General features: G+C 46.2%; 1 protein-coding gene across 1 annotated transcript in view; it reads right to left on the reverse strand.

Moving 5' to 3' along the window:
* LOC109905915 (FERM and PDZ domain-containing protein 3-like) overlaps nucleotides 1-13,063 on the reverse strand; it is a 44,876-nt gene that overhangs the window by 20,414 nt on the left and 11,399 nt on the right. The window contains exons 4-6 of the mRNA XM_031791345.1: nucleotides 5,921-6,028; nucleotides 1,616-1,747; nucleotides 1,211-1,330 (exon numbers count right to left, since the gene is read on the reverse strand). Coding sequence (XP_031647205.1) covers nucleotides 1,211-1,330; nucleotides 1,616-1,747; nucleotides 5,921-6,028 — 360 coding nt within the window. The remainder of the gene's footprint in view (nucleotides 1-1,210; nucleotides 1,331-1,615; nucleotides 1,748-5,920; nucleotides 6,029-13,063) is intronic.

Here is a 13,063-nt window from a genome sequence, read left to right on the forward strand (position 1 = left end):
AGGCTGTATCCCCCCCTAGAGGTACCCAAAGGCTGTATCCCCACCTAGAGCTACCCGAAGGTTGTATCCCCACCTAGAGGTACCCGAAGGCTGTATCCCCACCTAGAGGTACCAGAAGGCTGTATCACCACCTAGAGGTACCCTGAGGCTGTATCCCCACCTAGAGGTACCCGAAGGCTGTATCCTCACCTAGAGGTACCCAAAGGCTGTATCCCCACCTAGAGGTACCAGAAGGCTGTATCCCCACCTAGAGGTACCCGAAGGCTGTATCCCCACCTAGAGGTACCCGAAGGCTGTATCCCCACCTAGAGCTACCCAAAGGCTGTATCCCCACCTAGAGGTACCCGAAGGCTGTATCCCCACCTAGAGGTACCCAAAGGCTGTATCCCCACCTAGAGGTACCAGAAGGCTGTATCCCCACCTAGAGGTACCCGAAGGCTGTATCCCCACCTAGAGGTACCCGAAGGCTGTATCCCCACCTAGAGGTACCCGAAGGCTGTATCCCCACCTAGAGGTACCCGAAGGCTGTATCCTCACCTAGAGGTACCAGAAGGCTGTATCCCCACCTAGAGGTACCCGAAGGCTGTATCCCCACCTAGAGGTACCCGAAGGCTGTATCCTCACCTAGAGGTACCCAAAGGCTGTATCCTCACCTAGAGGTACCCGAAGGCTGTATCCTCACCTAGAGGTACCCGAAGGCTGTATCACCACCTAGAAGTACCCGAAGGCTGTATCCTCACCTAGAGGTACCCGAAGGCTGTATCCCCACCTAGAGGTACCAGAAGGCTGTATCACCACCTAGAGGTACCTGAAGGCTGTATCCTCACCTAGAGGTACCCGAAGGCTGTATCCTCACCTAGAGGTACCCGAAGGCTGTATCACCACCTAGAGGTACCCGAAGGCTGTATCCCTACCTGTATGTAGAGGTACCCGAAGGCTGTATCCTCACCTAGAGGTACCCGAAGGCTGTATCACCACCTAGAGGTACCCGAAGGCTGTATCCTCACCTAGAGGTACCCGAAGGCTGTATCACCACCTAGAGGTACCCGAAGGCTGTATCCTCACCTAGAGGTACCTGAAGGCTGTATCCCCACCTAGAGGTACCCAAAGGCTGTATCCTCACCTAGAGGTACCAGAAGGCTGTATCCCCACCTAGAGGTACGCGAAGGCTGTATCCTCACCTAGAGGTACCAGAAGGCTGTATCCCTACCTGTATGTAGAGGTACTCGAAGGCTGCAGGGTCCCTCCTGAGCAGGTCTGCTGGATCCTTGGGGAAGAAACAGATGCGAAAGAGACACTTCATCCCCTGGAAATACGTCCTGTGCACCACCTGAGGAGAGAGAGGGAGACGGCACGAATAACACCTATATCATAACAGCTTCCCTCCCTACATAGTAGACAAGCACAGCTAGTCAATGGAAGGTGGTACCATGCCATATCCAGTGTAATGTAGTCTATAGATTCTATTTCTATGGTCAAACTGCCATGGTGTGAAGGGATTTGTCCTTGGTAGTGACTAAGTCTGGTTTAACCAGGCTATATTACACTCACACTGCTCTTAGAATGACTGTAACACGGTAATCAGGAGGAATACAGTAACTGTTGGCTCCCTTACATGTGAGAGCGCCTGGTTCTCCTGCAGTAGGTGTAGTCTCTGGTTCTGGTCCAGCCCACCTGACTCCAGCACCAAGGCAAAGTGCTCGATGTAACGCAGGGACAGGCGGTCCTGCAGGGACGAGATCACATCCTAGAGAGAAAGAAAGAGAGGTTTATTTGGAGTTTATGGATAGCATTTATCTCTTCAAATATTTATGAAATATTTAATGTCCTCCTGTGTTGTGATTTTTATCTTTGCGATGTTGATTTTTCTGCTTGTGGCACAAATAGACCAAACTATCCTGTTATCTTCTCCACTGAGGGTTCAGAGGTCATTACCTATCTGCATTATGATGACCTGCCAGAGGAAAATAAGATATGGCTTTCGACGGGTCCATAATGGCACCCTATTCCCTATAATAGTGCACTTCTTGTCAAAAGTAGTGCACTATGTAGGGAACGGGAATAGTGTATTATTTGGGACGCATCCCATGTGTCCCATAATGGTCAGAGTAAATACAGGCGAGAGCTCTATTTGCTCTCTCACATTGTTGCATTGGGATCAGTGTACTGTACTACTAGCTAGGTTTCCATGGTGACAGATTTTCATGCGAATATTCTAAAATCCACAAAGAAAACTTGTGTAGGATAAAAGTCAGTATGTGATGACGTAGTGCACACACACAATCTACTTTTCCGCTTACGTTTTCATGTACTGAATACAAATCAAAGTTTAATGTGTTTCCATCACCTTTTTCAAATCTACCAATAGTTTTGTCACAAAAACTGTTGCGTTAAATAGAAAATGTGACTAGTCTAGTTTTGGCACCTGAGCTCCAGCCAACAGCTCACAGATACAGTGCAGATAGCCTAGTCTAGTTTTGGCACCTGAGCTCTAGCCAACAGTTCCTAGATACAGTGCTGGTAGCCTAGTCTAGTTTTGGCACCTGAGCTCTAGCCAACAGCTCACAGATACAGTGCTGGTAGCCTAGTCTAGTTTTGGCACCTGAGCTCCAGCCAACAGCTCACAGATACAGTGCTGGTAGCCTAGTCTAGTTTTGGCACCTGAGCTCTAGCCAACAGCTCACAGATACAGTGCTGGTAGCCTAGTCTACAATGAGAGTATTATGGATAAAGAGCAAGAATATTTGTATTTGTCAAACGGCAGTCAAGCATCGATTATCATGTCACCAGAATAAGACCCTCGATATTCATTGGAAAGGAGCATCAAAATCACCCTGTGAAGTTCATCATAAATTATTTCATCTGTAGTGGAAGGACTACACACAATATCATAGTGTGACTCCAAGTTTACTTCGATATGATGGTTATTATATAAATATTTATGCATGAAGGCGTTTAGATCACAATTTCTCACATAATCGATTTTACTTACACAAAACGATCCCACCATGTCGAACGAACCAATGATCTGTCTGCTTTGTACAATTGTACCGAAACCTGTTTCCGTCACAGCTGTCGTATTTAAGAAATTATAATTTACTTGCATAAAAACTGCGGAGGAAAACGTGCTTAATTGTCTCTCTCTCTCCTGATCGAAAGTAGTGCACTATATAGGTAACAGGGTACAATTTGGGACTCAGACTGAGCGTTCTTCTCTCTGCTTCTTGCCTTGTGGTTTCATGAGCGGCAGGGTAGCCCAGTGGTTAGAGCGGTGGACTAGTAACCGTGAAGGTTGCATGTTCAAATCCCCGAGCTGACAAATCAAACAAATCTGTCATTCTGCCTCTGAACAGGCAGTTAACCCACTGTTCCTAGGCCATCATTGAAAATAAGAATTTGTTCTTAATTGACTTGCCTAATTAAATAAAGGTTTAAAAAAAAGAATATGAGGGGAAGATTTCATAACATATTTCAACTCAGACAAATACAGTCCTCGGATAGCTTGTGTGTGTGGAGCCAGCAATCTTTCATAATTGGTAGTTTGTGTATTGTAATCTCCTAAATGGACGGGTAGATGGTGGCTGAATATCCTAGCAACAGAGACGGAGATACATTCACCTTGAATCACAGTGGTGCGGATGAAAACTGACTGTCTGCTAAAACAAAACAAGGATAAGCTGTATTGGCAATATTAACCAAGGATTACAATGACAACAATCTGCTACACAAACAAACTGTGGATAGAGAAAACCCTTCATTTTATTTCCTCTCTCCCTCTCTCTTCCTCCCTCCCTTTCTCTCTCCCTCTCTCTCCCTTTCTCTCTCCCTCTCTCTCTCTCTCTCTTCCTCCCTCCCTTTCTCTCTCCCTCCCTCTCTCTCCCTTTCTCTCTCCCTCTCTCTCTCTCTCTCTTCCTCCCTCCCTTTCTCTCTCCCTCTCTCTCTCTCTCTCTTCCTCCCTCCCTTTCGCTCTCCCTCTCTCTCTCTCTCTCTCTCTCTCTCTCTCTCTCTCTCTCTCTCTCTCTCTCTCTCTCTCTTCCTCCCTCCCTTTCTCTCTCCCTCTCTCTCTCTCTTCCTCCCTCCCTCCCTTTCTCTCTCTCTCTCTCTCTCTCTCTCTCTCTCTCTCGCTGCCTCCCTTTCTCTCTCCCTCTCTCTCTCTCGCTCCCTTTCTCTCTCCCTCTCTCTTCCTCCCTCCCTTTCTCTCTCCCTCTCTCTCTCTCGCTCCCTCCATCCATCCATTTCTTAAACCCACTCCCTGAATGAGCAGGAAAATAAATCTAATATTGTGCCTTAATGTGTCTGGTAAGAGATGTCAGAGTCTGGTAAGAGATGTCAGAGCCTGGTAAGAGATGTCAGAGTCTGGTAAGAGATGTCAGAGCCTAGTAAGAGATGGCAGAGCCTGGTAGGAGATGGCAGAGCCTGGTAAGAGATGTCAGAGTCTGGTAAGAGATGTCAGAGCCTGGTAAGAGATGTCAGAGTCTGGTAAGAGATGTCAGAGCCTAGTAAGAGATGGCAGAGCCTGGTAGGAGATGGCAGAGCCTGGTAAGAGATGGCAGAGCCTGGTAAGAGATGTCAGAGCCTGGTAAGGGATGTCAGAGTCTGGTAAGAGATGGCAGAACCTGGTAAGAGATGGCAGAGCCTGGTAAGAGATGTCAGAGCCTGGTAAGAGATGGCAGAGCGTGGTAAGAGATGGCAGAGTCTGGTAAGAGATGGCAGAGCCTGGTAAGAGATGTCAGAGCCTGGTAAGAGATGTCAGAGCCTGGTAAGAGATGTCAGAGCCTGGTAAGAGATGTCAGAGCCTGGTAAGAGATGTCAGAGCCTGGTAAGAGATTTCAGAGCCTGGTAAGAGATGTCAGAGCCTGGTAAGAGATGGCAGAGCCTGGTAAGAGATGTCAGAGTCTGGTAAGAGATGTCAGAGCCTGGTAAGAGATGTCAGAGCCTGGTAAGAGATGGTAGAGTCTGGTAAGAGATGTCAGAGCCTGGTAAGAGATGTCAGAGTCTGGTAAGAGATGTCAGAGCCTGGTAAGAGATGTCAGAGTCTGGTAAGAGATGTCAGAGTCTGGTAAGAGATGTCAGAGTCTGGTAAGAGATGTCAGAGCCTGGTAAGAAATGGCAGAGTCGTCTCAGAGTCTGACAGTAGATAGAAGTCATTACTATCTGTCTCCTGACTGACCGGTGTATGCCATTACAATATTACAGTATGCGCCTCAAATGCCACCCTATTCCCTTTTTAGCACGCTCATTTTGACTCGACCCATAGGGCTTGGGTCAAAAGTAGTGCACTATATAGGGAATAGGGTGCAAGTTAAGACGCAGGCACAGCCGTTTTAAAATTCTGGTAATTGATGAAAGTGGGCCTCTCATAACTAGGCCTGTTCATCAAACACTGTGCGGGGAGTCTTACCATCAGTGGCGTCATTAAATATTTTTTACGATGGTTATACCCACTGGGCGCAGACGTCAGTACAACGTCTAGTTTTGATTTACATTTGGTTGAGTTGTCTGGCAACGTGAATAATTAAAAAAACAAGTTGGATTCCCATTACGTGGATGACTTTCTGCAAAATCCAATCAGTTTTTCATGTTTATAATGTTTCATCTGTCGGTGCTACAAAGCACCATTTGGTGTTATATGAAGCTTTACCGCTCTGTAATATGAGTAGTATTGTACAATGTATTGTTGAACATGATATACTCATATCAATGTTCCAGGATGGGATCTCCCCTACTTTTATAGTTATGGCCCATTTAATACAGATAAATGGGCACAGTAGGCAATGTAACCAATCACAGCCCTCCTTTTACTTGTATCATTGCACATCCTGCAAATCACCAGCAGAGGGCAACCATTTTAAATCAATCATCGCATTCACTCTGTTGGTAATGTTTACAAATTGGATCATACACTGTACTGTATACGTACCCTGACAGTGGTGCGGCTGTCAAACGTAAAGGACTTGATCTGACCATTCTCCAGGAACACCTTCAGCACATTAGGGATGAGTAGCAAAGAGTCGTCCTTTAGCATTGTCTGTGAGAGAGAGACAGAGAGAGAGAGGGAGAGACGCAGAGGTAGAGGGCGGGAGAGAAAGAGAGAGCAAATGTAAAACCTTAGTGCCTCTTCTAGCAGTAAGAGAGAGGTAAGATGAGGTAGCTGAGAAAGTACTTAAAGGGTTAATATCCTACATCAACATGGTACAGCACATTTAATCAACCCCAGAGTAGGGGATCAGGGCTATAATTAAATGAAGTCGGAACTCCGGAACTGTGGAATGTGCAGAGAGAAGTACATTCCATCTAAAAGCTGTTCAGAAGGGACCCGGCTGGAGCTTTCAGAGTTCCATGGAGGAGCAATACCTTAATTGAACCGGGGCAGCCTGAATAGGGACACAACTCAGCTTTAGGACCCCTGCCTGGATATATTGTGCTGTGATTAAAGAACAGCTTACTACATTTCCTCAATGCATCAAGTTAATATGCATGAGCCGGTGCTGCAGGTACAATTGGAAGCTAGAGGCTGAATAGACTATAAAGTGTGGTGGTTGCGTAGGTCAGGGAGAGCTGCAGGAGGCCTGATGACTCAAGGTTATTCTGCTTTTATCAGCCACTCATCAGAAAACGTTTTCTCTGCCGGAGTTGATTTCAGTTCAGGTAGGGAGACAGGCCCGTGACAGGTATTCACTCACTCCAGAGGTGGTGTCAACAGGAGGGTAAATGGGGGAAGTAGAGAGAGTTGGTGACTCAAAGCCCTCGTTATTCACTACCGTTCAGAAGTTTGGGGTCACTTAGAAATGCCCTTGTTTTGAAAGAAAAACACCTTTTATGTCCATTAAAATAACATCAAATTGATCAGGAATACAGTGTAGACATTGTTAATGTTGTAAATGACTATTGTAGCTGAAAACGGCTGATTTTTAATGGAATATCTACATAGGCGTACAGATGCCCATTATCAGCAACCATCACTCCTATGTTCCAATGGCACATTGTGTTAGCTAATCCAAGCACCAGTCTCGTCAACAGTGAAGAGATGGCTCCAGGATGCTGGCCTTGTAGTCAGAGTTGCAAAGAAAAAGCCATATCTCAGACTGGCCAAGATCAAGATCGGCAAAATAACACAGAGACTGGACAGAAGAACTCTGCCTAGATGGCCAGCATCCCAGTCGCCTCTTCACTGTTGACGATGAGACTGGTGTTTTGTGGGTACAATTTAATGAAGCTGTCAGTTGAGGACTTGTCAGGCGTCTGATTCTCAAACTAAACACTCTAATGTACTTGTCCTCTTGCTCAGTTGTGCACCGGGGCCTCCCACTCCCCTTTCTATTCTGGTTAGGGCCAGTTTGCGCTGTTCTGTTTAGGGAGTAGTACACAGCTTTGTATGAGATCTTCAGTTTCTTGGCAATTTCTCACATGGAATAGCCTTAATTTCTCAGAATAAGAATAGACTAACACGTTTCAGAACTAAGTCTTTGTTTCTGGCCATTTTGAGCCTGTAAACAAACCCACAAATGCTGATGCTCCAGATACTCAACTAGTCTAAAGAAGGCCAGTTTTATTGCTGTGCTAACATAATTCCAAAAGTGTTTTCTAATGATCAATTAGCCTTTTAAATGATAAACTTGGATTAGCTAACACAACGTGCCATTGCAACACAGGAGTGATGGTTGCTTATAAAGGGCCTCTGTATGTCTATGTAGATATCCCATTAAAAATCAGCCGTTTCGAGTTACAATAGTCATTTACAAAATTAACCATATCTACACTGTATTTCTGATCAATTTGATGTTATTTTAATGGACCAAAAATGTTTGCTTTTCTTTCAAAAACAAGGACATTTCTAAGTGACCCCAAACTTTTGAATTGTAGTGTACATACACATGCACCATGTGCATCTACTGATGGTCTGAAAATCACTTTGTGAACAGACAGAGGGAGAGTGAAAGAGAGAAGAGAGAGGGGAATGGGGAAGATGGACAGTGGAGCCCCTCAGAGGTTGGTAGCTTAGTGGTTAGGAGCATTGGGCCAGTAAAGTGCAATGCACTCAGCCTTAATTGCTTCTGTATGTCTCTCTGGATAAGAGGGTCTGCTAAATGACTAAAATGTAATAATATTGAGCAACTACTATATCTGATGAGAGGAAATTAAATGATTCCTACAGTAAATCTGAGCATCATTTAGAACAGACTGACGTCACTACAGATGTATCCACACACCTGTAAGACGTCAGCCTGGCTACACCATCCAGAGGTGCTATCTACAACCTAAAGGGGTTTCCGGCTGTCCTCATAGGAGAACCCTTTTAAAAGGGCTTGTAAGTAAGCATTTCGTGGTAAGGTCTACACGTGTTGTATTCAGCGCATGTGACAAGCAAAGTTTGATAGATTTGACAGAGGAGCTAATGGGAGAATTACTGACTCCTGGTCTTTCATTGCCAGGAAAGCAAGCATCCCCTCAGGCATGGCACACACACACACACACACACACACACACACACACACACACACACACACACACACACACACACACACACACACACACACACACACACACACACACACACACACCAGCCAGGGGGCTGAGGGGGATCGATAGCACCCATGATAATACCATAGATATCCCCTGTAGCCTGGATTAGACTGCATGTAGACCCCTGGTATACAGATACAGGGAGAGAGAGATGGTCCTCCTCTCCTGGGTGGAGGCCTGATACAGGGAGAGAGATGCTCCTCCCCTGGGTGGAGCCCTGATACAGGGAGATAGATGGTGCTCCTCTCCTGGGTGGGGGCCTGATACAGGGGGAGAGAGATGGTCCTCCTCCCCTGGGTGGAGGCCTGATACAGGGAGAGAGATGGTCCTCCCCTGAGTGGAGGTCTGATACAGGGAGAGAGAGATGGTCCTCCTCCTCTGGATGGAGGTCTGATACAGGGAGAGGAAGATGGTCCTCCTCCCCTGGGTGGAGGCCTGATACAGGGAGAGAGAGATGGTCCTCCTCCCCTGGGTGGAGGTCTGATACAGGGAGAGGAAGATGGTCCTCCTCCCCTGGGTGGAGGCCTGATACAGGGAGAGAGATGGTCCTCCCCTGGGTGGAGGTCTGATACAGGGAGAGGGAGATGGTCCTCCTCCCCTGGGTGGAGGCCTGATACAGGGAAAGAGATGGTCCTCCTCCCCTGGGTGGAGGCCTGATAAAGGGAGAGAGAGATGGTCCTCCTCCCCTGGGTGGAGGCATGATACAAGGAGAGAGATGGTCCTCCCCTGGGTGGAGGTCTGATACAGGGAGAGAGATGGTACTCCCCTGGCTGGAGACCTGATACAGGGAGAGAGATGGTCCTCCTCCCCTGGGTGGAGGTCTGATACAGGGAGAGAGAGATGGTCCTCCTCCCCTGGGTGGAGGCCTGATACAGGGAGAGAGAGATGGTCCTCCCCTGGGTGGAGGTCTGATACAGGGAGAGAGATGGTACTTCCCTGGGTGGAGGCCTGATACAGGGAGAGAGATGGTCCTCCTCCCCTGGGTGGAGGCCTGATACAGGGAGAGAGAGATGGTCCTCCCCTGGGGGCACGGAGGATAAATGAATAAATGTGTCATGACAGCGGTGAACCTTTTCTCTTCCCCTGTCTCTACCTCTCAATCTACCCAGTCTCTACCTCTCAATCTACATAGTGCTCTATTGGCCCCTAGTCCCTACATAGTCTCTAAATAGTCTCTACCTCTCAATCTGTCTCTGACCATCCCCCTTTCTCTCTCTCTTTCTCCTTGAATTAAGTTCAGTTGATCATATGGTATATCAAATATATAAGGTGTGTAGAAATCCGAAGAGGGTGGCCAGCAGAGAGAGGTGGGAGGGGCTGAGGGAGGGGCTGTGGAATTGCTGGGTGGGGGATAGTGACTGTCAAAGAGAAAAGGAAAACAAATGTAGAAATAAAACAAACCAAATAGTACATTTGAATGACACTGAGAGGCAGCGTTGTTACAGCTAACACCTGTTTTCCTGAGGCTGATGCCGGGCAGGTGTTTGGACACATACACACACTCTCATTCAAATGCACACGTGCACATATACGGACACATACACATACACGCAAGTAAATAGTGCCATACATGCATTGAAACATATTCACTTTGCCTTGAAACATATTCACTCTGCCTTGAAACATATTCACTCTGCCTTGAAACATATTCACTCTGCCTTGAAACATATTCACTCTGCCTTGAAACATATTCACTCTGCCTTGAAACATATTCACTCTGCCTTGAAACATATTCACTTGCTGTTATGATTTTTGTTGTCCTTGATGTCTTTAGTTTTTTACATTGTTTTCCTTTGTCTTTCTCTTTTTGTCTGTTGGTTGTTGGTGCATTGAGGGACGGTGGCTTTGGTGACGGGACGGGGGGGTTCTTGGGGAATTATTCAGTTATTCTTGGGGAGGGTGAGTGGAGCTGGAGGCAGAGGGAGGGAGGTGAGGGGAGCAGGAGGCAGAGGGAGGGAGGGAGGGAGGGAGGAGGTGGAGCGATTGGTAAAGATCAGACCATTCCCCTTCGGCAGAGCTTTTAATCATGTCTATCCGCCTCCTGTGATCAGAGGTTGGGAGTGGGGATTGATTGGTTTGGACTTGCTTATCAGTGCAGACCACCTAACCTGAGCTTCTGAAGTTTATCGACATGGAGGGAAAGAGATGTTCAGCCACGACTACATCTACTATGGATATGTCCCAAATACTATGTAGGGAATAGGGGCCAATAGAGCACTATGTAGGGAATAGGAGCCAATAGAGAACTATGTAGGGAATAGGGGCCAATAGAGCACTATGTAGGGAATAGGGGCCAATAGAGAACTATGTAGGGAATAGGGGCCAATAGAGCACTATGTAGGGAATAGGGGCCAATAGAGCACTATGTAGGGAATAGGGGCCAATAGAGCACTATGCAGGGAATAGGGTGTCATTTTGGAGGCAGACCCTGCACTGCTCTGCTCCATGCTTGGCTCACACAGCACAGCCTGTTATGCTAAATTCAACCTTTACTTCTGCCACCATCATCCTCCTCGGGTCTCAGAGAGAGGCCACGTGGACTAGGAGGAATTCTAAACTACAACACTATTGGCTCCAGGTAGAACCCTTTGGGGAAAGGTTTTATATGGAACCCAAACGGGTTCTACCTGGAACCAAAAGGGTTCATGCTCTTCCAATGGGACGCATACGGAAAAAATGTAATCTAGCTCCCAGTATGCAATTCCTATGGCTTCCACTGGGTGTCAGTAGTCTTTTTTCAAGGTTTCAGGCTTGTTTCTTCCAAAACGGACACATGGACACAGACTTAGAAATTTGTGTATGCGCCCGAGGCTAAGAGGACACGCACCTGTTAATATCGTTTTCCTATTGAACATACTTCTTTCTGTATGAAATATTATAGTTTAATTACATTTTAGGGTATCTGAGGATCAAATAGAAATGTATTTTGACTTGTTTTAATAAAGTTTAGTAGTAGCTTTTTGGATTCCTTTCACTGCATGTCGAATGAGTGGATTACTCAAATTGATGCCGCCAACTAAACAGACTTTTTAGGATATAAAGACGTTTTTTATCTAACAAAACGACACTACATGTTATAGCTGGGACCCTTTGGATGACAAATCAGAGGAAGATTATTCAAAAAGTATGTGAATATTTCAATAATTTTTTGTGAATTTATGAAACCTGTGCAGGAGGAAAAATATTTTTTTGGGGGAGTTCACTGTCCATTTCAACGCTTGTCTATGGGATATACAAATAAATAGCTCCCAGATTGCAGTTCCTATGGCTTCCACTAGATGTCAACAGTCTTTAGAAAGGGTATCAGGCTTGTTTTTTGATGAATTAGTAGTTGTAGTTTTTCAAGGTGGCTCTCATTTTGATGGTAGTCTTGTGGAGTGCGTGGATGAGGGCGCACACCTCATTATTTATCTCTGGTATTGAACATTCTACATTCCGTCTTAAATTTGATTGTTTATTTACATATTAGGGTACCTGAGGATTGATTAGAAACGTTGTTTGACTTGTTTGGATGAAGTTTATTGGTAACTTTTGGGATTCCTTTGTATGCATGTTGAACTAGTGGAACGGGTGAATCAAACGCGCCAAGAAACTGACTTTAAACGGACAATAAACAGACTTGTTTGACCATTTGTTGTGTAGCTGGAACCCTTGAGATTGCAAACGATGGAAGTTCTTCAAAGTTAAGTGATTTATTTTATCGCTATTTCTGACTTTTGTGACGCCTCTGCTGGTTTGGAAAATGTTTTTAATGCTTTTCTATGCAGGGCACTGTCCTCAGATAATCGCATGGTATGCTTTCGCCTTAAAGCCTTTTTGAAATCTGACAAAGCGGCTGGATTAACAAGGAGTTAAGCTTTTAAAAGATGTAGGACACTTGTATGTTCATGAATGTTTAATATTACAATTTTGTCATTTGAATTTGGCGCGCCCCGCGCTCCCATGTAACTCTCCCCAGTATCTCTCCCAAGTAACTCTCCCCAGTATCTCTCCCGTTAGCTCCCAAGTAACTCTCCCCAGTATCTCTCCCGTTAGCTCCCAAGTAACTCTCATCAGTATCTCTCCCGTTAGTTCCCAAGTAACTCTCCCCAGTATCTCTCCCGTTAGCTCCCAAGTAACTCTCACCAGTATCTCTCCCGTTAGCTCCCAAGTAACTCTCACCAGTGTCTCTCCCGTTAGTTCCCAAGTAACTCTCCCGTTAGCTCCCAAGTAACTCTCCCCAGTATCTCTCCCGTTAGCTCCCAAGTAACTCTCACCAGTGTCTCTCCCGTTAGTTCCCAAGTAACTCTCCCGTTAGCTCCCAAGTAACTCTCCCCAGTATCTCTCCCGTTAGCTCCCAAGTTACTCTCACAAGTGTCTCTCCCGTTAGCTCCCAAGTAACTCTCCCCAGTATCTCTCCCGTTAGCTCCCAAGCAACTCTCCCCAGTATCTCTCCCGTTAGCTCCCAAGTAAGTCTCCCCAGTATCTCTCCCGTTAGCTCCCAAGTAAACTCTCTCATTAGCTCCCCAGTAACTCTCCCATTAGCTCCCTGGTTATCTCT

Source organism: Oncorhynchus kisutch, linkage group LG15 (assembly GCF_002021735.2).
Source record: "Oncorhynchus kisutch isolate 150728-3 linkage group LG15, Okis_V2, whole genome shotgun sequence".
In the NCBI taxonomy this organism is placed as follows: Eukaryota; Metazoa; Chordata; class Actinopteri; order Salmoniformes; family Salmonidae; genus Oncorhynchus; species Oncorhynchus kisutch.